Below are 27,359 nucleotides of genomic sequence, written 5' to 3' on the forward strand. Positions count from 1 at the left end.
AAATAATAATTATAAGAAAACAAATTTATTTCTTATATTTACAAGTTTAATTTTTGCACGCATGCATTTTTTTAATTATTGATGTTTTATTTATTTATATTTTAACAATTTTACGTTTTTATATACAACAAAATTATAGTTTTTTTATTTTTTCTACTTTAATTTATTTAGAACATTTAAAAATAAATTAATATTTTAAATTATAATTTATTATATTAATTGATAATAATAATTAATTTAAATATAATTAACTAGCAATAAATACCATAAATTTAATTAGAAAAAAAATTTCTTATTATTTTTCATTCTTTCGTACGAGGAGAAAAAATTTTACGAGTATAATAGTTAATAACTAATTATTTATAACTAATAGTTAACTAATTATTTATAACTAATAGATAATTAAAAATATAGTGAATTAATCCAAAATATGATTAATTAATAAAATAGTTAAGTAATAAGATAGTTAACTAACAATATTGTGAATTAAAAATATAATTAACAATATAATAAATTTTCAAAATATATTATTAATTAATAATAAAATAGTTAAGTAATAAGATAGTTAACTATAACAATATAGTGAATTAACAAAATAATTAACAAAACAGTAAATTTTAAAAAAAAAATTAATTATAATAAAACAAAAGTTAATTAATAACATAATTAACGATCAATATAGTGAATTAAGAATATAGTTAATTAACAATGTATAGTTAACTGCGAATATAGTTAATTAGCATCAATAAAATAATTAAATAATCTACAAATTTTTTTTTGAAAGATTTAGAGATTGAAATTTGAGTACCTATATATACGTGTAATGATATGAAATTCTATAATTTAATTAACAGTTCTTGTGTCGAGAGAATTTCGAGAATAATTTGCCTATGAGAATAATGAGAATAACGAATGATGAATAATAAAACCAGCTTTGAATAAACTCTTTGTACTATTTTGGCAACCGGAAGCTTTAGTGCGAAATTGGGTATTTTGAAACTACTAATCAAAAATTATATTTCAAAAAACGTGTTCTTTTAATCACTTTTAATGATAAGAATTAAATAGATATAAATTTGTATAAAGATTCTTTCAAAATTAAAAAAAAATTCTTCTTTTTTATTTATAGAGAATATTTAATTATATAAAATATTTAATTATTTTATGTATATAGATTTAGATTAATTTTTTTCTATATTTAAATATATTTAAATATTTATCTTACCTATTTAATAATTAATAATTTATAAATAATTAATTTTTTATTTATTAATAATTTTTTTTTTTTAATAATAACCCATAAAAATAAGGAATTTGTGTAAAAATAATGTAAATGAAAAAATTATCTATTAAACAATATTGTTAAATAATATTAAATGTATACAATTTGTTATCATTACAATTTTAATTTTTTCTGCATTTGTATTTTTTTGAATTGTATTTTTTAGTGTTAATTTAATAAATAATTTTTTTACTCACCAAATTGGATCAAAATTTTTCTTTTTTCGTGTTGAGAAAAATTCTAAAATAATTTTTCTTCTACAAATCTCGTTCTTTTGTATTATTATTAATACGAACAAATTAATTGCAGTAGAATTCGACTAAATATTCTATATATATATAATTTTATTGTCACTTCCTAATCTATATTTTAAATAATTTTTTATTTAAAATACTACTTAAATGCAATACGTTACTCTCGAATCTAATAAACAAATAAAAAAATATTATCAAATATTTGAATAATAATTTTTTTGAATTTTTTATTTCAAAATAAAATTTTTTTTTATTTAATTCAACAAAAATTTAGATCACTCGCTAATTATTTCATTTCATTTGTCTCATGTTTTTCAATAAAAAAAAAACCAATTTTTTTCTTATGAAAAAAATTATATTGAAAATTGACAAGAGAAAACGCGGATAAAAACGATGCACACCGAATGAAAGCTTTGATTCAACTTAAAGTGCGCGCAAGATAATCTTTGTGTTTCGAATAGAGTGTGCTGGCTCCCCAGTGCTCTCCTAAACTGAGAAATCAGCGACATCTAGCACGTGTCATTTAATTTCAGAACTATTTTCAACGATTAATAAGAGATCTCAAACTATTTTTCAAAGGTTGTGGGAATAGATTGTATAAAAAGACAATATGTAAAAAATTAAACTTTTTAATTATAAATGCACATAATTAATTTTATATAATTACTGCAAATGAGTAATTTAATTAAAAAATTTTAGAATTAATAAAATTACAAATAATTAAATTAATTATTACTATAATTCTTAATTATCATTTTTTTATAATAATTTAATTATTTATTTATAATAATAACAATAATATAAAACTTAATTATAAAAATATAATTAATAATTATTGTTATTATATTATTATTATTATTATTATACGGTATTATTATAATTAGTATTATTGTAATAATTGTACTCTTTTTAAGTGATTTTTCTAAAATTATTATTATTATTTTATTAATTTTATTTTTTGTTTCAAATTATTCTCATACCAATAATACATAATATATTTATTAATTATAATGTTTAATTATTCCTAATTTAATAATAATTATTTATAAATAACACCCAAAATTAATTTTATTCAATTACAAAATTGCTAAATTTTATTTACAATGAAATTAATAATAATAATAAAAATACTAATAATAAATAAAAAATAATAATAACAATAATACCTATTAATAACAAAAGTTAATTTTATGTAATCGCAAAATTACTAAATGTTAATAATAAATTAACTATAATAATAATTAATAAATAAATAATAAAATAACAAAATTATACTGAATATTCTTTCTAAGGGAATTTATTTTTGAAACAGTAAAATATTGTATGAAAAAATTTAACTAGAAACAAAAAAAATTTAATTTTTTTATAAAAAAAAAATTTTTATTCCAGAAAAAATCTAATATAAAATTAGCAAAATATAGCACCAATTTTACGTGAGAGTGCACTTTATTGATACTTTGAAAGTGTAAATTTGTACGTCCATAAATAGACTTCTTCTTAAACTAAAAATACAAAAGTTTTCTGCAAACTGAAATTCACTATACTGAAATGGATCGATTTTTTGAATGCTGTTATATGATAATAAAGGGAAGATAAGATCAAAAACGTTCAATTTGCATTCTTAGAAAAGTACTCGACCTGATAAATTAAATAATATTTTTTTAAATGAAAACTAAATCGACCCTATTTAAAAAAAATTAACAAAAAAAATTTTTTTTGTAAAAAATTCCTTTTTTGGTCTCAAAAAGAAAATATTTATTTTTTAGATGCAAATACATAAGTAAATCTGTCTTAACAGCAGAGGATAATTTTATAATAAAAAAATTTTGTTTAACACCATAGTTTTACAATTTATAATATTTCTATTTCCTTTAGCTCAAATCTTGATCATACAGTTTTTTCAACATATTTCGAACAAAATTTTCCCCTGTTTTTTATAAACAAATTAAAAAACTATAATTTTGCAAAAATCATTGAGGCGGGAACTTTTTAAATATTGGTAAATATTTAACTTACGTAAGTTGGCGTATATTATACGTATAGTCTTGTGTACTTGCGGCGGGGGTGCTACCCTCTGTACCAAAAACATAAGTTCGAATGCTCATTATGCCGAATTTACAATTTAGAAATGATCAGATACGCGAATCCTCAATAACCTAAATTGTATATTGAATGAAATTCAAAAGTAGGGAATAATCATTTGATATATTCTGCATATGGAGAATATTATTTTAAACTAATTCTTTTTTTCCACAATTTGAAATTATTGCAATTTTTATTTTTGGAATTTCCACTTTACCTACATTTTAATAGATCGAAACGTAAAATATCAGAATTGACATTTAATTGAAATATGATGGAGAATAAATATATATTCACTGAATAAAAAGATTAAATAATTATTAAATGTTTGAATTTAATAAAAACATATTGTTCAAAAGTTACAGTGCGAATTGTACAGAATATATATTAATAAGAAATATAATTTGGCAGAATGTCGATTCGATCGATTTTATATTTGCAAGAAATTCAATTTGACAGAATATCAATTTATAAGAAACACGTTTTCGTAGAACTTTAACTTGTCAGAATTGTAATTTTGTAGAATATTAATATTGGCAAATCTAATTTTGGTAGAAATCTGCTTTATCAGAATGATCACATGTTCGAATCCTCAAAAGTTAGAATTCCATTTTTACCGAAAATGGATTCCACATAAATATTTGGCGCAAATTTTAAAATTCTGATTTCTGATTGGTCGATTTTAAAATTTGCGCCAAATATTTATGTGGAATCCATTTTCGGTAAAAATGGAATTCTAACTTTTGAGGATTCGAACATGTGATCATTCTGATAAAGCAGATTTCTACCAAAATTAGATTTGCCAATATTAATATTCTACAAAATTACAATTCTGACAAGTTAAAGTTCTACGAAAACGTGTTTCTTATAAATTGATATTCTGTCAAATTGAATTTCTTGCAAATATAAAATCGATCGAATCGACATTCTGCCAAATTATATTTCTTATTAATATATATTCTGTACAATTCGCACTGTAACTTTTGAACAATATGTTTTTATTAAATTCAAACATTTAATAATTATTTAATCTTTTTATTCAGTGAATATATATTTATTCTCCATCATATTTCAATTAAATGTCAATTCTGATATTTTACGTTTCGATCTATTAAAATGTAGGTAAAGTGGAAATTCCAAAAATAAAAATTGCAATAATTTCAAATTGTGGAAAAAAAGAATTAGTTTAAAATAATATTCTCCATATGCAGAATATATCAAATGATTATTCCCTACTTTTGAATTTCATTCAATATACAATTTAGGTTATTGAGGATTCGCGTATCTGGTCATTTCTAAATTGTAAATTCGGCATAATGAGCATTCGAACTTATGTTTTTGGTACAGAGGGTAGCACCCCCTTGCGGCGAACTTCAGATTATTCGTGACTTTTTCAAAATGGAGGAAGGTGACAATAAAACAGAAGTACAATCAAGTGAAACAAAAAAATCATATGCCGGTATTCCCGAAGCCGAATTTGTGGTAAATATTCTTTCTAAAGAAACACTATTATTTATACTTTCTTACTGAAATTCTTTTCTATAAAAATTTGTCTCTATTTTAGTGTCAATAACTCATAAAGTGTATCATATAACCTCAAAATTTAGTTTACCTATTTATTTTTAAACTCCAATTTTTATAAATTAGAACCAAACATCTTGTATCAAAAATAGTTAATTTCGATGATTTCAAATTTCTTTTTATCAATTTTATTTATACAACTTTTATAATTGTCTAGTAGATCCTTATATGGTAATGAAAGGAGGTCTCTATCGCGTTGCGTGTCTCGAAAACATTGAGAGAAAAAAATTCCACTTAGACAACTATAAGTGAATCGAGAAAAGTCAGAAATTTTTATTAAAAGTACTGGAAAAAATTTAATTTTACAGAAGTTGCAAATTCTTGGCAAATATTCAATTATTTACAAAAATTTTCCTCAATTCAATGATTTTTAATATTTACTACTTATAAAAATTTTTTAAAAGAATTCAATTATTTAAAAAAAATTTTGATAAAATTCTAAGCAAACATTAAATTATTTTTATAAATAATAAAAATTTCATACCAATTTTATTACATTTCTTTTATATAATTGAAATCCTGTGAAGAATTTTAATAATTTTGAATATAATTGAATTCTTGCAACGAATTTTGAATACATTTTTTTAAATAATTGAATTCCTATGAAGAATTTTATTATTTAGAAAAATAATTGAATTCTTGCAACGAATTTTTATTAAATTGTTTTAAATAATTGAAATCCTGTGAAGAATTTTATTATTCAGGAAAATAATTGAATTCTTGCTACGAATTTTTAATAAATTTTTTGTTAATAATTGAAATCCTGTGAAAAATTTTATTATTTATGAAAATAATTGAATTCTTTTAAAAAATTTGATTAAAATAGCAGATTCAAAAATAAAAAAATTTGTCTGAAAATCAGGGAAAACCTAAATTTATTTTTTGTGGCAACCTTGTAATATATTAGCCCCAGAAACAAAGAATAGAAAGAATTTCATTAACGAATTTTTTCCAAAAAGACTAAAAAAAAAAATTCTGAAATTTTACAGGAAGATGTCGATGAATTTATGGCAAAAGCGGAAAACGATGGAGCTGCGGAGAAAGTGTTGAAAAGATTAGACGAAAATCATAGTAAATACAAATTTATGGAATACAATTTAATAAGTAAACGAAGAAGATTAAAAGTTCAAATTCCCGATTTGGAGCAATCACTTGAAATGATTGAGAAATTACAAACCGAAAAGAATAACAGTAAAAATTTGGAGACACAATTTTTATTATCAGATCAGGTTTTTGCAAAAGCTATTATTCCGCCCACGGATAAAGTGTGCTTGTGGCTTGGTGCTAATGTTATGTTAGAATATTCTCTCGATGATGCACAAGAACTTTTAACGAAAAACATGGAGACAGCGAAGAAAAATTTGGGATTTGTCGAGCATGATTTAGATTTTATCAGGGACCAATTTACAACCACGGAAGTTAACATGGCTCGTGTATATAATTGGGACATTAAACGCAAACAAGCTGCAAAATCATTAAGTCATATAGATGAAGAAGAAGAGGAACTTGCTAAATCATCATGAAATTCTTTTAATTAAAAATCGGATATTTAATGAATTTTTGCTTTATACTATTAATTTCTTTTTTCTAATACTCATGAACCAGTTTTTTTTTTAAGGAAAAAACTGCAACTGCAAAAAAACTATTTTACAACACAAATTAAATAAAAAAAAAACAGTTGCAAATGAGAAAGAGATGAAGTTAAAAATTGTCATTTACACAATATTTAGATTTAAAATATACGTATGAAAATATAATTGAAAATTCGCTTCTCACATCACATTTGCGTCACAATTTTCTTAATTAAATCTGTATAATTAAATGTAATAAAACTAGCTCGTAATTTATAATCTGATTATGGAATTATTTAGTAAAACTAAATTCAATCTAATGAGATCTTTCTTTATTTTCGAATCTTATGCATTTTGTCAATGTACAAAGAATTTTCTTATTCTTACAATCTATTATTGTTACTTTTTCACATAAAGAAACAATTTTATTTTTTAACAATACCTAATATCTCACGGTAAGTCGAGTTCATTTATACAAGTTTCATTATGCCCTTTGACATAGTCACCTAACCAATAAGGAATGTAATTTAAATGCTTGATAACTTTATACATTATACTCGATTAGTATTTTTATTTTTAAACCTAGATTGCAAAATTGAAACTCAAATTGATCATGTTTGTTAAAATTAAATTCAAGAAAAAATTAAATTTACAAAAGTAGAGGCAAAAATGTAAAAAGAAAAATAATTACAACTTCGCTAAAGTATTTTTCAACTTCTTTCGAAATTTTTTTTAGTAAAACTTTTAGAAAAGAGAATCTTTTATACAAAATTTTATTGCAGAAAGAAAAATCGAAAAATTGACTTTTGATGAAAGTCGGATAAAGAAAAAATATATTTTTTTTACACTCGAGTCTGTAATTTAAATAATTTCTTTAAATACTGGTCCATTTAGTAAATCTATTGTTTTACAAGTAATCGTGATACTTGTTAACTATCAAAAGTTGTGTATTATACATTTTAATGTTCGTATTTGATACTTAACACTAGATCAATTTGAAGGCACAGTCATGACGTATCTCTAATTTTTTTTTTTTTTTTTTGTTTAACTTAATGACGAGTTTAGGACTAGTACAAAAAAATTCTAAATATTAGAAAAAAGTTATTCCTGTCCCGGTTCTGATTCAAATTTTACCAATTTTGTTGTTAATTCCGTTACTTTTGCATTGGCTTCGTCCAATTCTTTTTTGAGGTTTTCCACTTCCGAGGTAGATTCTGTTATGCCGCCCAAATGTTTTCGTACATATCTATTTCAATGTTAAGGAATTTATATTATGTAGGAAATTCAGGCTTCGCACTCAAAAATTAATTTTAAAAAAGTAGCATAGAATTTTACTAAAATTTATGGAAATAATTGAATTGTTTTGAAGAATTTTATTAAAAACATTTGAAAATAATTTAATTTTTCGAGAAATTTTATTAAAAATAATTGCATATTATAAGGAATATTATTAGTGTTTGAAAATAATAGTATCCAAATAGTAGATAATCGTTAAAAAAAAGTAGTAATTAGTAGGTTTTAGACGAGTGCGAAGCCTGGAAACTATTTAAGAAACGAAAAAAACAAATAAAAGAAATATTGCGTAAAAAAAACCATTTGTACTATCATTTTAAAAAGGATACTCTAAGGCGTCTTCGGGTTTATCAGTTTCCTCATATAAGGAAACGAGAACTTTTGTCAGAGCATCCATCACACCTGCATGTTCCAGGTATTTGCGAAATTCTTCTCGTTTTGCGTCAATTGGCTAAAAATAGACAAAAAGATTAGTTTGTAATGAACGCAATAACAAAAGAAACTGTCAAAATTTGACATTTTTCGATAATTAGAAAAGTAATTAGATATCTGAAATCTAAAAGAAACTACTCGTAAATAAATTGTTTTTTTCTTATCGGAAATAAAATGTTATTTCAAAAGAATACATTTAGAGGTTAGGTTTCACAATCAATCGAGCATATCCACAAATTATTGACATAAATCTCACCTTATAGTTGGACATTTTGATATTTGATGATATTTCAATTTTACACACGAGTCTTTATTCCAGTTGTTGATAATTATTGGGATTTAATAAGAAAAGATTCAGTTTGAATGTGTCACACACAAACGTGAAGCTAACAAACCGGAAATGACTGAAACTTGCCTGAAAGTTTCTCTCTTTCTCTCGCACTTGCGGTAAATTTCACTCTAAACACACGCGCTTTGAGTTTTTGACGTTTGTCGGTACCTAACCTCACTTTCGAACAGAAACACACGATTGTTTTGCGGCAAAGTCGTCATTGTTAATTGATATAAATGTAAATATCTAAAAATTGAAATGTTTTCTGTTCATCAGAGGATTTTTGTACAAGTACTATTTACAATTTCAATAGGAATTGTATCGTTCATTGGTGATAGATTATTACAACAAAAAAGTGAAATTATACGTGCAGTTTCTGATAATTTGACTCATGCAACTGTCGGCGGACTCACATGGTCATTAATATTAATATTATCCAAAAAGGCAATTTTGAAGAATATTTCGAAAATATTTCTGTGTTTTTTCATTGCGTCATTTGTTGACGTTGATCATTTTTTGATTGCAAATAGTTGGAGGTTACACGTGAGTAAACACGCCTTTGTTTACATCTTTTTTCTCTGCTTCGCTCTTTGCTGTTTAATTGTTAATTCCGTTAATTCATAATAATTGAACATTTATAATAATTAAATTCAATAAAATTATACTTCTGTACAATTTATCACCACTGATATTAATTTATTAGGTTTTTAGTGAGCGTAAATAAGCAATGAGTGAAATTAGTATATGTAATTAACGAATGTATCTGTACTGCAATTAGTTTTCTTTTTCAGGATGCCACGCATTTACAGAAACGAGGATTTCTTCATTGTTCAACGTTACCAATTATGACGTGGCTTTTTCTTCTAATTTATTCAAAAATGCTGAATCAACCAAACATTAGTGATTATGCGTGGATAATTTTAACCAGTTTTCTCAGTCATCACATAAGGGATGCCAATAGAAGAGGACTATGGTTTTGTCCCTTTGGATCGACGCGTCCAATTCCTTACCATTTTTACTTAATATTAAGTATGATATTTCCTTATTTGGAATATTTTTCCATGTCATTATTGGACATGGGAATCGAAAAAGGACTTTACAACGCTCCTTATGTCGTTTAAAGAGAAATTTTCTTTAATCACACTTTTTTGTATATAAAATGGGTAATTTTTGGAAAATTTTCTGAAAACTTTATTTTATGGAAAAGAAACAATTTTTGTAGTTCAAATTTAAGTGGAGACTTCGACTAAATTTTTAACTATATCGAGAAAATTATTTCAATCTCCGTAAAACTGTTTTTATAATAATTTTTTGAGAGGAAATCAATAGTCAGAATATATTCTGACCCTTTTTGGATTTTTATTTTTCTTAAAAATTGATAGATTCTGAAATCCATCCGTAATTTTGTAGAAAATATGTTTTTGTATCGACAAAAAAATTGCCGAATGAACAATTTGATTAAAAAAATTTTTAAAGCATTTTTTTTGAAAAAAAACTGATTTTAAATTGAAAATGTTAAAAAATACTATTGTTATTTAATTTTTAAAAATTGAAATTGACTTATCTATTTTTTTAACGACTTTCAAATCATCATTTTTTAAAATATAAAATAAAAAAATAATGATTTAAGATCAGTTAGAAAAATAAACAAGTGAATTTCCATATTAAAAAATTGAATAACAATAGTATTTTTTCACATTTATTTTTTTACATTTTCAACTTAAAAGCAATGTTTTTTTCAAAAAAAATGCTTCAAAAGTTTTAAAAATCAATTTTTTCTATCAGCAATTTTTTTGTATATATACAAAACATATTTTCTACAAAATTACGAATGGATTTTAAAATCTATCAATTTTTGAGAAAAATAAAAATCTAAAAAGTGTCAGACTATTTTCTGATCATTGATTTCCTTTCAAAAAATTACTATAAAAATAATTTTATGAAAGATTTAAATAATTTTCTTAATATTGTTAAAAATTTATAGTCAAAGTCTCGCCTTAAAGAATTTTAACTTTAAAGTAAACAAGGATTTTTATGAGAAAATATTAAATTTTGTAAAAGTATTTTATTTTGTAAAAGTATATTTGAGAAGAAAGTACGACAAGGCGAAATTTTTATATAAAAAATACTAAAGTTTAGAAAAATTTATGTGAAATTTAGTACATTTTTATTAAATATCAAAAATATTAATTCTATTAATATTGATTAATTTTAATTATTAATTAATTATCAATTTTAATATAACTTTACTATAATTTCTTTCAAATTTTATTTTTTATATAAAAATTTCGCTTTGTCCAATTTTCACATTTTTCCAAATTATTAAATACTTTTACAAACTTTAAATTTATTTTCCTTTCATGTACGACACAAAATTTTTGAGTGTTGGGTTAAAATTATTAATATGGGATAATTTTTTTTTCTTTCTTTCTTTTTTTGATAGATATGTAAACGATTATGAATGAATGTTATCTTGATGGAAGTGTTATATAATTATGCCTGTTTGTTCCGGTAGTTGTCTATTTTCGTGAAATAGGAAACACAGGTCATTTTTCTTAGAGAAAACATTGTTGTATCATCTACACGTTTATTTGTGTAGGTGTGCCTCTCACATTTTTATAACAGACAATATTTTATATACATATGCGCGCGTCAAGGATAAATCCTCAAACGTGGAAATTCCTTTCATATTTATATTACTTCATCTACAATGATCAATTTTAATTTATGACATGACAATTATTTAGATACACTTGAAATTATACTTTCTTTGTTATTTCAAGTACGCATATCAAAATTTTTATGTACTTGAAAAAATACGATTTTTAATTTCTTCGAAAACTGAGAAACAATTTTTAGTCGAATACTTTTAAATTTAAAATTCGTCTTTTGGTTCCTAAAATTTATTTATTTTATTTATTTTATAAATAAATATTTACTACACTGAAAAAAATTTATTTGATTCAAATAATCGATTACTTGACAATTATCAATTAAATATTACAAAATTTTTTTGATTCAAGTAAATATTTAATTGAATCGGTAAAGTAATCGGTTATTTGAATGAAATAATTTTTTTTCAGTGTAAAAAGAAATTTGTTATTGTTGGAAAAATTTATATTTTATTGTTTAAAGAACAAATATTATAAGAATATTAGCAGTTTTCTTTTGAAAACAATTTTTTTTTCTTTCGTAAATAACTGTGATATAAAGTGCCTTTTATTTTTTTTAAAAAAGTAAATACATTTTGTATTTATCATGTTTGTAAAAATTCTATTGTTATGATCAGACATGCAAAATAAGGAAACGAGAAATTATAAATGTATAACGGTAAAATAAATATTAAATTATATGTGAAATAATTCAGTTGATTTTTCTCGGTCGAAAAGACAAAAAAAAAATTTTTATATTCCTAAGAGTATATATAGTAAATATTTTTTTCAAACGTCATTCATTGAAAATGAAACTAGTAATTAACAAGTTGTGCATAAAAAGAATATATATAAACGATGTTTACATAAAATTTTGCGACTATATATAACTTTGTGAAACATCTGCTATATTATATGGTTAAAGTTTTTCATATGTTCATTTAGATGATATTAGAAAGATATTTGATTTAATATGAGAACTTATAGATTGGTATGTAATGCATTATAAAGACAAACACAATTTAAAAGTGCACACTTACACACATCTCCAAGGCTGTGGAGTTATCAGCATTCAACAATTGCTTAGCTGGCTGCCTCACACACATTTTATATACCTTGTCCACTTTAGTATTCTCTAAACCAGCCACCTGTACTGTGTATATTATCCTAAGTGCTCTTCAACTTGAAAGTGAGTTTTTTTTCTCTAAATTAGGTCGAAATAATGAATTTTATAATTATCTTGTTATTTTTTTATTATCTTGAGTTCGTAATTTTTTTTTTTTTTTAATTATAAACATTTTTTTTAAATCGAAAATTTTTAATTTAATCCAAAAAAAACATTTTTTTGTATTGACAAACAGAATTAAACTATTTTTTGGTATTGACAAACAGAATTAAACTTTTCTTTTGAATAAAATACATTTTTTGTATTAAAAAATTAAGTTAAACAATTTTTCAAAAAAATTAAAAAAATGTTCTTAAAAAAAGAAATGTTCTTAAAATTTCTTAAAAATTAAAAAAAAACAGTAGTTTTTTTTAATTAAAATAAAACAATTTGTGTAAAGTTTTTAATTTTCAGATTAATATCATTTATAATTGAAAATTATGTGCGAAGATTGGAATTTCTGAAGAAATTTAAGTTGTAAAACTTTTATCGCAGCAAAATATTCTAAATCACAGTTTTATCATGATAATTTCTGGATTAATCATTTGAAAAAATTTGAAATCAACGGTAATTGTGTTGATAAATATTCTCTGATATGGTGAGTTTTTTGTTCACTACTTTTCCTTATTTTATTTCCATTTTTTGTTATTAACAAATTTAAGATTTTTTAAAAATTTTATTTTTTGTAAAAAAACAGTTTTATTTATTATTTTCAGGTATTAATTATTATTTGTTATACTATTATTATTGTTTTGTTAGAATTACCTACTATTGTTATACTTACTGAATTAATTAATTAATGAAAATGTAATAATTAATTAATAAATTAAAAACTAATAATTAATTAATAAATTAAAAATTAATGATTAATTATTAAATTAATTGTTATTTATTAAATATTATTCTTAAATTATTATTGTTCCATCAAAAAGAGAAGTTAGTTTAATTGAATTAAAATATTAAATAAAACTGAAAATTTTTTCGGTTCTCTATTATAGAGATAAAATATTAATTAAAATTCTATTTTTGTTCCGTGACAATAACTGCAAACAGCAACAAATTAAACGTACCGATAATTTACAAGAATAATTATATATTTTTTCCTGTTTGATTAAAGTTTTGATAAAACGCATTAACATATTCGTTTCATTGTTTTTCTCAAAGAGAACAATAAATTGATGATTATTTATTCACTAAGGAGAGAATTTATTTTTTCTTAAGATTCATATTCGTTCTTAATTTTTATTAAATTATTTTACTTATAAATAAAATGTATAAATAAATAAGTAGATAATTAAATAAATAAGTAGCTAAATAAATAAACAAATATTCAGATATAAATAATTAAACAAAAATAATTTATTCAAACAAGTATTATACTATCAATTAATTTTATTACTATAATTATTAATTAATTAGTATTATTATTCTTTAAGAATAAAATTATTTTTAATGTTAAAATACAAAATAATAATAATTTACAATAATATCTAATAGAAAAATTGAAAGAAGACTCACAAAAATAAATAATTAAAAATTCTTTAAAATGTAATTTTGTTGTCATTATATTAGAATATTTTTTTCGACTCTCATCATATTATAAACGTTTATATAAGGTGTATTTAAGTATTTAAAAAATGTCTTGGTACATCATATTACAAACTTGAGACATAAAAATTCCTTCTGCGATAAATGGGAAATTAATAGATAATTTTGATATTTTTTAAGAAAATAAAAAATGAATTTAAAAAATCTATGATAATAAAAAAATATTTATAATAACACACATTTTGTTGCAATAATTTATTAATTTATAAAAAATAAAGTAAATAAATAGTAATGATGGAAAACAATGAGTTAACAGTTGTATAAATAAACAAATTACTAATAATAATAAAAATAAAAAATAAAATAATAATAATAAAAAACTACATCTAATTATAATAATAATAATAATAATAATAATAATAATAACTGTAATGACAATAACATTTTGATTTAATTCACAGTAGTGTAATAATAATTAGTGCGTAATTTAATAATATGACATTGAATTTTCCCATTAATAGTTTTATTTTTAACATTATTAATTATATGTTCAGAGAAATGTAATTCAACCACGCATATTTTTTTATTTCTATTATAGAAAAAAACATGACCAAGAACTTATTGTAATCGCTTTTTTCCTTGAATTTTAGCATTTCTGTATAAAATTAAGAAAAAAAAATTGTCTTTTAATTTCTGATTCTACTTCATTATATTTTATACATTAATTGATAAAGAACATATATACAAGTATAAGTTATAGATTAAAAAATTATTAAATTTATTATTAAAAAAAAAAAATTTTTTTTACAGGAGACGCTTGAGGATTTGTCTCTTTATTTCTACATTGCATGTGGAATTGCAGCCATTGGATTTTTAATACTTTTCATTTTAATTACAATTCTTTTTGTTAAAGTAAAACGACTCACTGTTGATGAGTAAGTCAAATACTAATAATAGTTTTTTATAAATATTTACTTGGTTCAAACAATTTTTATTTAAATCAAATGAATTGTATTTGAATCAAAAATTTCAGTATTCGAAGAAAATTTAATAACTTTTTTTATTTTTTTGTTACTGTTATTATTATTATGAAGTAGTATTATTATTTTAATTATTATTATTATTATTTTAATTACTAATAGAATAGAATTTATTTCTTAGTGCTGCAAAATTTTTTTTACATCTCTTATTTTAGTTATTAATTAACTAATTAATAATAAAATGAAATTAATTAATTTAATTTGGTTTAAATAAATATTATTTGATTTAAGTAAATATTTATTATTGATAATAGACAAGTAATTGATTACTTGAATAAAATACATTTTTTTCAATGTATTATTTTTAATTTATTTATTATTAAATTATAATATATATCTAATATTTTATAATATAATATAATACACCCAAAATAAAATTTATATATGACTCAGAGCCAACTAAACTTTTTATAATAATTATTGTTTCAAGTATAAATTTTATTTGTTTCACATAAGAGTTTGGTTTGTGTCAAATAAAATATTTTTCTGGGTGTATAATAATAATATAATAAAATATTTATTTATTTAGTTATGTTATGAATATTAATTAATGTTAATTAGTTTTTTATTAATTTTTTTATTTATATCGTTTATTTAGGATTTATATTTATTTATTTTTTAGTTTTTACTTATTCAGTATTATATTAATTTAATTTAATTTATTTTTTGAAATTAAAATAAAATTTAAATTTGTAATTAAATATGTTTTGCATTGTTAAAAGCAGAAAATCGAGTTTTATTTTACATAAAATGTAAAATTGACTATAATTATAGTAACAATGTATTAATATGTATATATATATTTTTTTTTTTTTGATATGCAAGAAAATTGTAGCTTCCACTTGTTAAATTCGTATAATATGAGTCGAATAATTCTTTATAAGCTGACGACATCATTGATAACGTATCTTTATTGCAAAGGTAAAATTGAGAGTAAATTCATATCTTTAAAACTGTATCCATGTTTATTGACTTAATCATAAATGAAACTTTTGTGTTAGAAGAAATTATTGAAGGACGCAAATTTCACTTGAACTCTTTTTTTCCCCGCGCCTTTGACCCACTATAATTAGACCTAAAAATTTTCCCCACAAACAATATTATTTTAACCAAAAAAAATCTATTTCCCTTTATTTATAAATTAAAAATGTAAATAAAAAATGTCGTTAATTTGTTAAATTAATTTTGCTAAATAATTAATATTATATTATATATTCAGAAAAAAATATATTTGACTCAGAGCCGCAACTATAGACTTTCTATTTGCTTCAAAAAAAATTTATTTGGTTCAAGTAAATTTTATTTGTTTCAAAAAAATTTCATTTGGTTCAAGTAAATTTTATTTGTTTCAAAAAAATTTCATTTGGTTCCAGTATAAATGTTATTTGTTTCAAATAAATTTGTTGTATGGTTTATTTAAAAAAAGTAAATAATCTCGTTGGCTATGAGACAAATATAATTTTATTTAACTTAAATAAATTATATTTTGTTTAAATAAATTTTTTTCTCTGGGTGTACAAAAATTATTAGTTCAAATAAATTTTACTTTTGATTTAAATTTATTAATTTTTTTATAAATAAATAAAAATTATCAAGTCAATATTTATTTGTCGATAGACAAGTAATCAGTTATTAAAATCAAATAATTTTTTTTTCAGTTTATTGGGGGAGGGGGAGATTTTTTTTGTAAGGTAACGAGAGGACATTATTTTATTTACAAGCCCATTAAAAATAAATATAAATAAGCAAATAATAATAAATCTTAATAAATAATTTTTTTTTCTGTTTCAGATCAAATCAATTGAACAGGCAAGTAAATATGATGTCTGATTTTTGTTACACAAATCCGACAATTGTCCCGGGTGAAGAATTGTCGCGAAGGGGATTTTCAATGTACAGTGGCGCTGATCATTTTGGCGAAGATTTTTCATCGAAAAATAAATACACCAGCGGTATGTATATGCAGGAAAATAGATCAAAATTTTGATAATATCAAAAATTTAAATTACAATCATTAGGAATTATTTTTTTTATTAAGAAATCAGAAATAGAAGAAAATACAAGAAAAATAGGGAACGATAATTATGAATACAAAATTAATAATTATAAAAAGTAAAAAAAACAATAAAATGTTTTATATTTAAAAAATAATTACAAATAAAATTTCAAAAATAAATTATAGTAATTTAAAAAAAAATTGCGCAATTATTTGTTTGTATTCATAATATGAGATTATCGAGCGATGGTTTTACAGAGAAAAATAGTTCTCCTATCCATTGAAAGATGTCACTACTATTTAGAAATTCAGAAAATTCAAAAGTACCTTGCCAATTTATTGTAATATTTTTAGAGGAAATTTTCAAATTTTCAATAGTATATTAAGCAACAAGAGGAGAAAGGCAGCCATTTCTTTACGGTGATTTTTGTGACACGAGTGGAGGTCGAGGGCGCCGTAGGCGCCCCGAGACCGGAACGAGTGTCACAAAAATCATCGTAAAGAAATTGGCTGCCTTTATTCTCGTGTTACTTACGATATTTTTTATTCCTAATGCACAAAAGCGGCGATTTCAGATAGCAGACGACAGGGAGTAAAAGTCATTCACTTGTTCGATTTGTATGAAAATGGCGGCCGATTTCTCCCTTGGGCAAGAAAAATGCATGTGAACAGCTAATTTTCTTGCCCTTGGGAGAACACGGCCGCCATTTTCATACGGTCGAAGAAATGAATGACTTTCCTCCCTGTCGGCTGCTATCAGAAAGCGCCGTTTTTGTGCATGTGGGATAAAAAATATATTTTTATTTTATTTCATTTTATCAATTATTTTTTTATAATTTAAATCTTTGTAATTAATTTTGAACTTGAAAACTTCTTTAAAAAATAAACAAAAAAGTTTATAACTTTTCTGTTTATTCCATTTTTTATTTTTTTGATAAAAAATAATTTTTTTTCTGATATATTTTTTTAATTTATAAAATTACCAATTTTATAATGTAAAGATTTTTTTATTTAAATCTGATTTGAACAAAAAAATATTTAAATCAATTAATTTTGAAATTCAATTTATACTTAAAATGAAAATCAAGAAGATTAAAGTACTTAACAAATTGATTAATTAACAAATAAATTAAATTAATTTGAAGATTTACAATTTTTATATATATTTAAATTATTCGTTTAAACTTGCAAATTTGAAAGTTTTATACTCTACATATATATTGTAGAAAAGCAATATTCTGTAAAAAAAATAAAAGACTTGTAATATACAATAATGTATATATAATTAATTTTAAGTGCGTAAAATTGATAATTATTCACGGGCAATGTGATTATCATAATTTAGATAATAAGTAATCGTTGAAAAAATTGTACATATTTTTCAGAAGTTAAATATTTCTCCAATATACACTGAAAAAAAATTTGATTGACTCAAATAACAAATTATTTGTCTTAGTATCAAATAAATATTTACTTGAATCAACTAATTTTTATTTAAATCAAGTAAATATAGTATGTTTTTCAACTACTGTAATTATTGGTTTCATAATATATAATTTAATTGAGTAAATATAATTAAATTAAATTAAATTAAATTAAATTAAACTAAATAATTACTTTGATTCAGAAAAATATTTACCAGATATTAGATAATATTTGGTTTAAATGACATTTTTATTTACTATACAAATATAGAAATAGTTTAATAAAATAAATTAGGTTCAAAAATAAAAATTTTATTTACGCTGAACAAAATATTTATTTAAAAGCAATAAATAATTTAGACTGTGACAAGTACACTTTTATTTGACTCAAATAAATTTTATAATATATTTGCTTTAAATAAAACAATAATTCTTTTTGTGTTTTTTTACTTCTTTCGTATATTTTTATTTCAATTATTTAATATTTTCCTTTAATACATTTTATATTCTTTGAAGAAAATTTTACTTTTTTCAAAATAAATTGAAATAAAATGTAGTAAATTTTGTACTTTATAAATTTTATTCACTCACAGAAAACTTTTATTTAAAACAAATATAATTTATTTGACAGAAATAAAAGTTATAGTTTCTCTCAGAGCCAAATAGATAATTTATTTGTTTTAAGTAAAAATTTTTATTAATTTAATTTATTAATTTTTATTTATTAAATTTTTTATTTGAATCAAATAAAATTTTATTTAAACCAAATAAAATTTATTTGTATTAAAAAAAATAAAAAGTCTAATAGTTGGCTCTGAGTCAAATATATTTTTTTTCTACGTGTATAATAAAAATTAGTAAAAATTCATTTTCTTCATGTAGTATATAAATTAGAGTAAAAATTAGTAAATTTTACTTTCCTTGAAGAATGTCAATTTTTTAAAAAATTTTACTGTAATCTATAGATTACAGAAAAAAAATTTTAAAAATTGACATTCGCTTATAAAGTAATTTGACGTAAAAATTAGTAAATTTTATTTTCCTTGAAGTAAATTTGTAGTAACAAAATAAGTAAAATTTACCTCGAATTTATTAATTTTTGGCAACTTAATATAGTATAAGTTATACTTAACAATTTTTACCATTTCTAATATAAATTCATTGGTATAAAGTCCACTTGAACCAAAGATATACATTATAAATAATTGAAATAATTTTATTATATTTTCATAAAAATATAAAAAATTTATATAATAAATATATATATGTATGAAGGACAATTTACGAATTGATGTTCGTAAATTCTCAATAAATAAAATAAAGAAGAAAAAAACAGAATCGACTCCAAAAAAATTTTATTTTATATTTTAAAAAATGTGACGAATGGAGGTTGTGGGAGAGGGAAAAATTATAATCGAGAAATAGCGTGTGACGTAGTTTGTAAAGTTTAGTTTGACCCCTAATTGCGAACACTATACTATATCATAAAATAGATAATCATTAAAATAAAAATTGTCTGAGTGTCTCTATAATTATATAGATATTAATGTAAATAGAGCAGGAGTTAAAAAAAAATCTTTCCCAATTTATTGAGGAAGTTTAACTTTCGAAGAGTAATGTAATTTGTCCTGTGTGCGGAGGAAAATACATTAGATTATCTAAACGGTATGTCAGTGATTGTTGGTGATAGAGAAGCAGAGAGAGAAAGAGTAGAAGGATGATGGTATATATAGGTGTAATAGAAGAGGATAGGCTCGTAATTGGTATAAAATCATCGGGCACAAATACATTGGACAAGACAGACTAGGGGTTGTGGGCGGTGTTACGTGCCGTAACCCTGGTAACGTTGAATCCTACTAAAGCACCCCTTGCGCCTTGATTGTGCACACACATTCAACCCCCTTCCTCTACACTCAACCAAATTCACCACATGAACACGCCCCCTTTTTATATACATATATATATATGTATTGTACATGGACAATTTATATATATTTATATAAATTGCGCACGCACATGTATAGGTATATGTGTATATGTGCACACTTACACATATGCCCAAGCACATGTGTATTGGTATTATTTTATAAATATATACATATGTATTCAATAGAAATATATTTTTTATTCTACACTTGTGTGGGTGTATAATCAGCCTTGTACACATGGTGGACATTCCGCATTTTATCGCACAAAATTGAAATTATCACTTATAGATACATGTGAAAAACGTAAAAGGCGAAATTTTTCTAAATCGTAAAACTCGATCAATAATTTTAAATTCCCCCTCCCGTTTGGCTTTTCAGATTTATTTTTTACAAAATATAGGTTGAATATGTATATATTGTATATGCGCAGCGTTTTGAACGTCTGACCAATATTTACATTCACTACTGTGCTGCGCGGGACCAAATTTGGAGAAATTCATCATTCTCGTTCTATATTTGATTATGAATAATAAACTTTTTGTTATATATATATAATATTAGCTTGAAACGAAATAAAAAGAAATCAAATTAAAGATATAAAAATAATAGAAATGAAGGTTAAAAATTTTTATATACCTACCTATACTTTTTTTGCTTCTTGATTTTATAGTTTTGTCAATTTAAAACTATTTGTCTGATGACTAAAAATTTATGTTCTCTATACTTATTTTATTCATTTTTTTTTATTTACTTAATTTTTTCTACTTATTTATTTAATAAGATAGTGTAAAATATTAAAAAATAACTAAATAGAGTTATTTAAAAATAACTATTAAAAATAACTAAATAGAGTTATTTAAAAATAACTATTAAAAATAACTAAATAGAGTTATTTAAAAATAACTATTAAAAATAACTAAATAGAGTTATTTAAAAATAACTATTAAAAATAACTAAATTTTAATTAAATAAGTATAATGAGTAAATTAAAACAGAGATGTCTGACTTAAATTAGTATTTACTACTGAAATTGAAAGCACGCAAAAATGAATAAAGCTTTTAGTTTATAAATAAAGGGGACGATGAAGTTTCCAAATAGTACAATAGGATTAAACATAAAATTAAATTAAGAGTAAATTATGTCTGACTATAATTTACTTTTACTACTGAATTAAAACGTATACATGTAAAAGTAAAAAAGAATAGGAAAAAGTCTAAAATAAATTGTTATTTTCAACTTATAAACATTCAAGAATGTGAATATCTGTTGTCTGACTAAAAACTCCTTTTACTACTGATATGAAAAACCGAACAGAATAATCAAGTGTCTGACTAAAATTGTCATTTTCTACTTATAAACATATCATCAATCAAGAATTTAAACAGTTTTATAGTTTAACAGCGCGCGTTGTCTGACTAAAAGAATAAAGTCGAAAATTATTATTTTCTACTTGTAAACATTAAAAGAATGTCAATACTGTTGTCTGACTAAAAACTCCTTTTACTACTGATATGAAAAACCGAAAAAGTAGTCAAATATACCTGACTGAAATTACCATTTCCTCTACTTATAAGAATTTAAATTCTTTATTGCAATAAAGAAATTTAAATATTATTGTTTGACTAAAAATTTCTTTTACTACTGTCATGAAGAAAACGAAAAGAATAATCAAGTGTCTAACTAAAATTGTCATTTTTTACTTATAAACAATCAAAAATTAAATCAGTTTTATTTTAACAGCGTTGTCTGACTAAAATATTCTTTTACTATACTGCTATATAAAAAGTCGAAAAGAATAGGAAAAAGTCTGACGAAAATTATTATTTTCTACTTAAAAAAATACAAGAATGTTAATATACTATATTGTATGACTAAAAACTCCTTTTACTACTGATATGAAAAACCAAAAAAGTAGTAAAGTACCTGACTGAAATTATCATTTCCTCTACTTATAAGAATTTAAATTCTTTATTGCAATAAAGAATTTAAATAGTATTGTCTTACTAAAAATTTCTTTTACTACTGACATGAAAAGTCAAAAAGAATAATCGTGTTTGACTCAAATTATCATTTTCTACTCATAAACAATATCAAGAATATAAATAATGTCTGACTAAAATTCCTTTTTATTACTTATAAGAAAATGAAGAAAATAATACAACATAATGTCTGACCAAAATTGTCATTTTCTACTTATAAAAAATATCAAATATTTTTAATATTGTTGCCTGACTAAAATTTCCTTTTACTACTGTATATATATGAAAAGTCGAAAAGAATAATCAAATGTCTGACTAAAGAGGACATTTTGCACTGATAGTTATAATCTACTTTGTAATACAAATTTTATACAGTATTTTGAATTTCGTCTGACTAAAACATACTTTTACTACTGACATGGCACATTTTCCAATAGAAAATTTTAACATTCGCAAAATTTAATTATATTTTTTGTAGAGTATTTTTTATTTTACTCTTATAATATATATTATATATATATATTATATATTATATATTATATATATTATAATATTATATAAACATATATATAAAAAACAAATTTTCATAACACGAATACAAACTTTTTCAAAAGGGTCATTGAAATTATAGAAAAACAGGGAATTGTATATATAATATATGTAAATGCAAATATAAATCAAAAATTTTGCTAGTTCTGGTTGATTAATATTTTTATTGCGCACGCATTCTAACGAGTGTTTTCCTAAGGGATCATCTGCATTTACAGTCCCAGTATGTATATACATTGATTCCCTTTAATCGCATCAGATTATGGGTAATATTCGTATTATTTGTCGAGTGCGGTACATATGTTATTTTAAGAGATACACATGACAAGGGTGACCGACAAATATCTGTATATATATATATATACATTATACAGTCGTATTATTTATAGTTAAGGCAGATAAATTAAATTACAAATGTACTTTTATTAATTAAAATTACTTAAAAAAATATATGCGGAGATAATTATAAAAAAAGTTTTTTTGGAAAATTTTAATGTTCTACATATATATATAATAAAAATATTAAAACAAATTACTTTTCGTTATTTATAAGCGCCTTTTTTTAAATGTGCTTAATAATTTTTTTTAATTATGCATTATGTATAAAAAATACTATTTTCAAAAAGTTTAATGAAATTTTTTTAATATTATTTCAAGTTTTTAATTTCTAATATATTTAATTGCGAAGAATGTCAAAATAATCGAAATTTCATAAAATTAAATTGTAAAAAAAAGCGGATTTGAAAATTCTCAAAGATCTTTTTCAAAAAATTATTTTAAGAAAATATTGACTTAAAGAAGAATTTTAGTTGAAAATTCTAGAAATGAATAATCGAAATAATGAAAATAATTGAAAAATGTAAAGGGAAAAAAATTCACCTTTTGAAAAGTAGAGCTTCAAATGTAGACAAAATAATAAAAAAAAATATATGAAAAATCTGCCGTATACAAAAACGTTGGTGAATAAGTTCACAACGTTTATAATCAACGATTTAGAAAAAAAAATATTTTCTATTCAAATTTTTGCACAAAAACACTTTCGTAAATTTTTTTCATCATAATAATTTGAAATAGAAAAATTTCTGAACAAAACAATTTATTATTTTTGTCAAGAAAAATATTTTATTTCTTGCAATCGTTGCGATAATAAACGTTGTAAACTTCACCGTTGTGTATATACAAAAAGTAAAAATGAGTTTTATTATTTTCTTCTTTTATCTATTTTATTTCTTTTTTAAGTAAAATAAAAACAACGGTAAACAAAGTCCACGACGACGAATATAATGAGATCCTTTCAAAAGCAAAGCCTGAGAATAAAAAAAGAATATGATCCTGTTTTTTTTGGTAAAGGGACATGGGAGAGAGGGGGTTGGAGGGGGTGCATTTAATTGACACTGGAAGGAACAATAAATGAGTTGGAAATGTGACTGTGATTCCCGGGTATGTATATAAAACCTCAGGGCGTGTGTTTCTCGGCATGGGGTTGTTTCGCGAAAGGCCACGTGGCCCATTATAGTCCAGTACACTGGAGCAGTGACTAAAAGACAGGTTTCACTGTACGAATCGACTATTATATTTTTCAACTATTATTGGCATTATTTATTTTTAGTATTGTTGTTTCCATTATTATTTTTATTCTCATTTTTTTTATTATTTTTATTATTATTATTATTATTATTATTATTATTATTATTATTATCATTATTTTTATTATTTTTATTTTTATTTTTATTATTATTTTTTTTAACTAAATTAAATATTATATAAATAAAAGATGTTTCGATTCTTCTGTTTGGCCTAATGGCCAAACAGAAGAATCAAAACATCTTTTATTTATATAATTTTATGGCTTTCAAAAATATTGAATTAAAAAAATTTTTTTTTATTGTAATTTAATTTATTTAATTTTTTTTGACTATTTTTACTTTTTATTATGACGTAGCCAAGACATATAAATTTAAAAGGCTCTATTACTCGCTCACAATACTGACTGATCGCTCAAGGGAGGCGGACGCGTGTCTCTCATTAAAATTCTTTACCCAATGCATGATTCCGTGAAATTGTGCGATCACTCGTTAGAGTACGTCATAGGAAATTTTGAGAACAAAGCGTTTTGACATATTGGACCACCTGATGTGTCACGAATTCTCACATTTTTATTTCAATTTTCATTTTTTTTCTAAATAAAATAAAATAAAAAAAGAAAAAAAAATTATAAATATTATATAGGTACAAAAGAAGTAAATTTATTCGACTTTTATTTTATTAATACTAATTCTAGTAAAATTATATCATCAAATAATAAATCCGAATGTAAAATTATCGACAATATTAATTATTATTATTATTATTATTATTATTATTATTATTATTATTATTATTATTATTATTATTATTATTATTATTTATCGAATTAAAAAGTATATCTATTTTTTGTTTAGCAGGATAATGATTATAGTTTGAGAATAAAGAAAATGTGTATAAATGCGCATATTTATAATAATATAGATGAAATAGTGGGGAAAAAAATATCGCGTTGTTAAGATGGCTAAATAAACACAAGAATCGCAGGTCAAATTTATGGTATAAAAGCAATCGGCTTTCATAGTTGTATTTGGCAAATCACCTGCGCTCACCAAAATTTCTGGGGAATCCCCAATGGTTAAAGAGTAAAATTCCACAAAACCCCCCATAAAGTTAGGGCTTTCTCTCTTTTTCTCTCTCACTCTCTGTATATTATAAGGGGACTAGCAATAATTTGTCTCGATGCCGAGAATTGCAACTGCAAACACACAAAGTACCTGCTATACATAAATTTCATCCTCCAAGCCCATTGACTATAATATATATAAATGGTTAATCCTTGGTTCTGACTTTTCCTCTATATAATGTATATATTGTATATTTACAATATTATTCTCAATATCACTGAAAACAATATCCACTTACAAAAATTTATATATTATAACTCTTTTTCTCTTTCTCTATGTTTTCTAGTAATGAAATAAAATTGGAATTTTTTTCCTCTTTATCTATTTTTTATTTTATCCATTATCGCCTATTTATTATTTTTCCTATTTTCACCTATTTTTATTTTATCAATTTTCGCCTATTTTTTATTTTTGCTATTTTCACCTATTTTCAACTATTTTTTATTTTGGCTATTTTCATCTATTCTTTAATTTTATCTATTTGCAACTATTTTTTATTTTAGCTATTTTCACCTTTCTTTATTTTATTAATTTTTTATATATTTATAGATATAATTTTGAAAAATTCCAAAATATAACATCTGCTAATATTTATTGATTAAACACGCCAGCAAAATTCTGATCAACAATTGAAAGAAATAATAAAAAATAAAAAAAAAAATATTTAAAAGGAAAAAATATTTTTTATATTATAACAAATAACAATAATTTAATATTTAAAGAAATATTCGTTTAAAAATTTGCAATTAATTATTCTTGGGAATTCAATTATTTTGAAGAAATTGTAATTACAATTTTTAGAAACCAAATTTTTGTTTGGTTTTTTAAATTATTTGAAAAATTTTCAATTAATTGTGTTCGGGAATTCAATTATTTTAAAGAAATTATGTTTAGATTTTAAATCAAAATTTTTTAGAAACCTAATTTTCTCAAAAATTTCTAAATTAAATTATTCAATACTTTTGGAAATTTTGCTTAATTATTTTAAATACTTATCGTTATTTTATATCGTTTCATAGTAGAAGACAAATTTTAAAAAAATTACAATTTCAAATCATTTGAATTTGAATTATTTCTGAAAATTACAACAGTAATTTTTCCAAAATTCAATTATTATTAATAATTACATTTAACTTTTTAACTGTATAGAACATTACATTCATTTAGTTTTAAATAATGTAATTCAATTTAAAATTTCAGAAAATTTAAATTTTAAATAATTTTATTAAAAATTCTAAAGAAGTTAATTTTTATTCAAATTATTTTTAAATTCTTTAAATTTTTGAATGTGTTTATATTTAATTATACAATTTTCGAATAAAATTGATATTTAGTAAAATTGAATTATAAATAAAGGAATTTTCAGAATTATATTCAGATAAATTTACATTTTTTTTTTTTTTATTAAATAATTGAATTCTAAAAGTACTTTCTCAAAAATAATTATTAAAAATAATTGATTTAGTTTTAAATAATTTTAATTCAATTTAAAAATTCAGAAAATTTTACTTTTAAATAATTTTAATTATAAAAATTCTAAA

General features: G+C 22.0%; 5 protein-coding genes across 7 annotated transcripts in view; 3 read left to right on the plus strand and 2 right to left on the minus strand.

Moving 5' to 3' along the window:
* Positions 1-1,991, minus strand: part of LOC122511070 (MATH and LRR domain-containing protein PFE0570w-like) — a 29,314-nt gene extending 27,323 nt beyond the window's left edge. Inside the window, exon 1 of the mRNA XM_043626110.1 lies at positions 1,480-1,991. The gene's annotated coding sequence lies outside the window, so the exon portion shown is untranslated. The remainder of the gene's footprint in view (positions 1-1,479) is intronic.
* A 2,944-nt stretch (positions 1,992-4,935) lies between these two features.
* Positions 4,936-7,049, plus strand: LOC122511071 (prefoldin subunit 3). The gene is made up of 2 exons (XM_043626111.1): positions 4,936-5,100; positions 6,189-7,049. Exons 1-2 carry the CDS (start codon positions 4,951-4,953, stop codon positions 6,720-6,722), a joined length of 684 nt encoding a protein of 227 aa, XP_043482046.1. The 5' UTR covers positions 4,936-4,950; the 3' UTR covers positions 6,723-7,049.
* A 678-nt stretch (positions 7,050-7,727) lies between these two features.
* On the minus strand, positions 7,728-8,908 carry LOC122511073 (c-Myc-binding protein). Its single transcript, XM_043626113.1, has 3 exons — positions 8,752-8,908; positions 8,393-8,514; positions 7,728-8,016 (listed from the first exon to the last, which is right to left on the minus strand). The coding sequence occupies exons 1-3, from the start codon at positions 8,764-8,766 to the stop codon at positions 7,872-7,874; spliced, it is 282 nt and encodes a 93-aa protein (XP_043482048.1). The 5' UTR covers positions 8,767-8,908; the 3' UTR covers positions 7,728-7,871.
* Positions 8,909-9,042: 134 nt separating this feature from the next.
* LOC122511072 (transmembrane protein 267) lies at positions 9,043-10,241 on the plus strand. Its single transcript, XM_043626112.1, has 2 exons — positions 9,043-9,369; positions 9,618-10,241. Exons 1-2 carry the CDS (start codon positions 9,085-9,087, stop codon positions 9,945-9,947), a joined length of 615 nt encoding a protein of 204 aa, XP_043482047.1. The 5' UTR covers positions 9,043-9,084; the 3' UTR covers positions 9,948-10,241.
* Positions 10,242-12,293: 2,052 nt separating this feature from the next.
* On the plus strand, positions 12,294-17,657 carry LOC122511074. Of its 3 annotated transcripts, none has more exons than XM_043626115.1 (5): positions 12,294-12,666; positions 13,043-13,240; positions 15,001-15,125; positions 16,889-16,921; positions 17,022-17,657. In XM_043626115.1, exons 2-5 carry the CDS (start codon positions 13,238-13,240, stop codon positions 17,215-17,217), a joined length of 357 nt encoding a protein of 118 aa, XP_043482050.1. In that variant the 5' UTR covers positions 12,294-12,666; positions 13,043-13,237; the 3' UTR covers positions 17,218-17,657. The 3 variants fall into 3 exon arrangements, with proteins under 3 accessions (XP_043482050.1, XP_043482049.1, XP_043482051.1); XM_043626114.1 differs by having other exon boundaries at positions 13,057-13,240; XM_043626116.1 differs by lacking the exon at positions 16,889-16,921 and having other exon boundaries at positions 12,400-12,666; positions 13,057-13,240.
* The last annotated feature ends 9,702 nt before the right edge of the window (positions 17,658-27,359 follow it).

This window comes from Leptopilina heterotoma, unplaced genomic scaffold (genome assembly GCF_015476425.1).
Source record: "Leptopilina heterotoma isolate Lh14 unplaced genomic scaffold, ASM1547642v1 Lhet_80, whole genome shotgun sequence".
Lineage (NCBI taxonomy): Eukaryota > Metazoa > Arthropoda > Insecta > Hymenoptera > Figitidae > Leptopilina > Leptopilina heterotoma.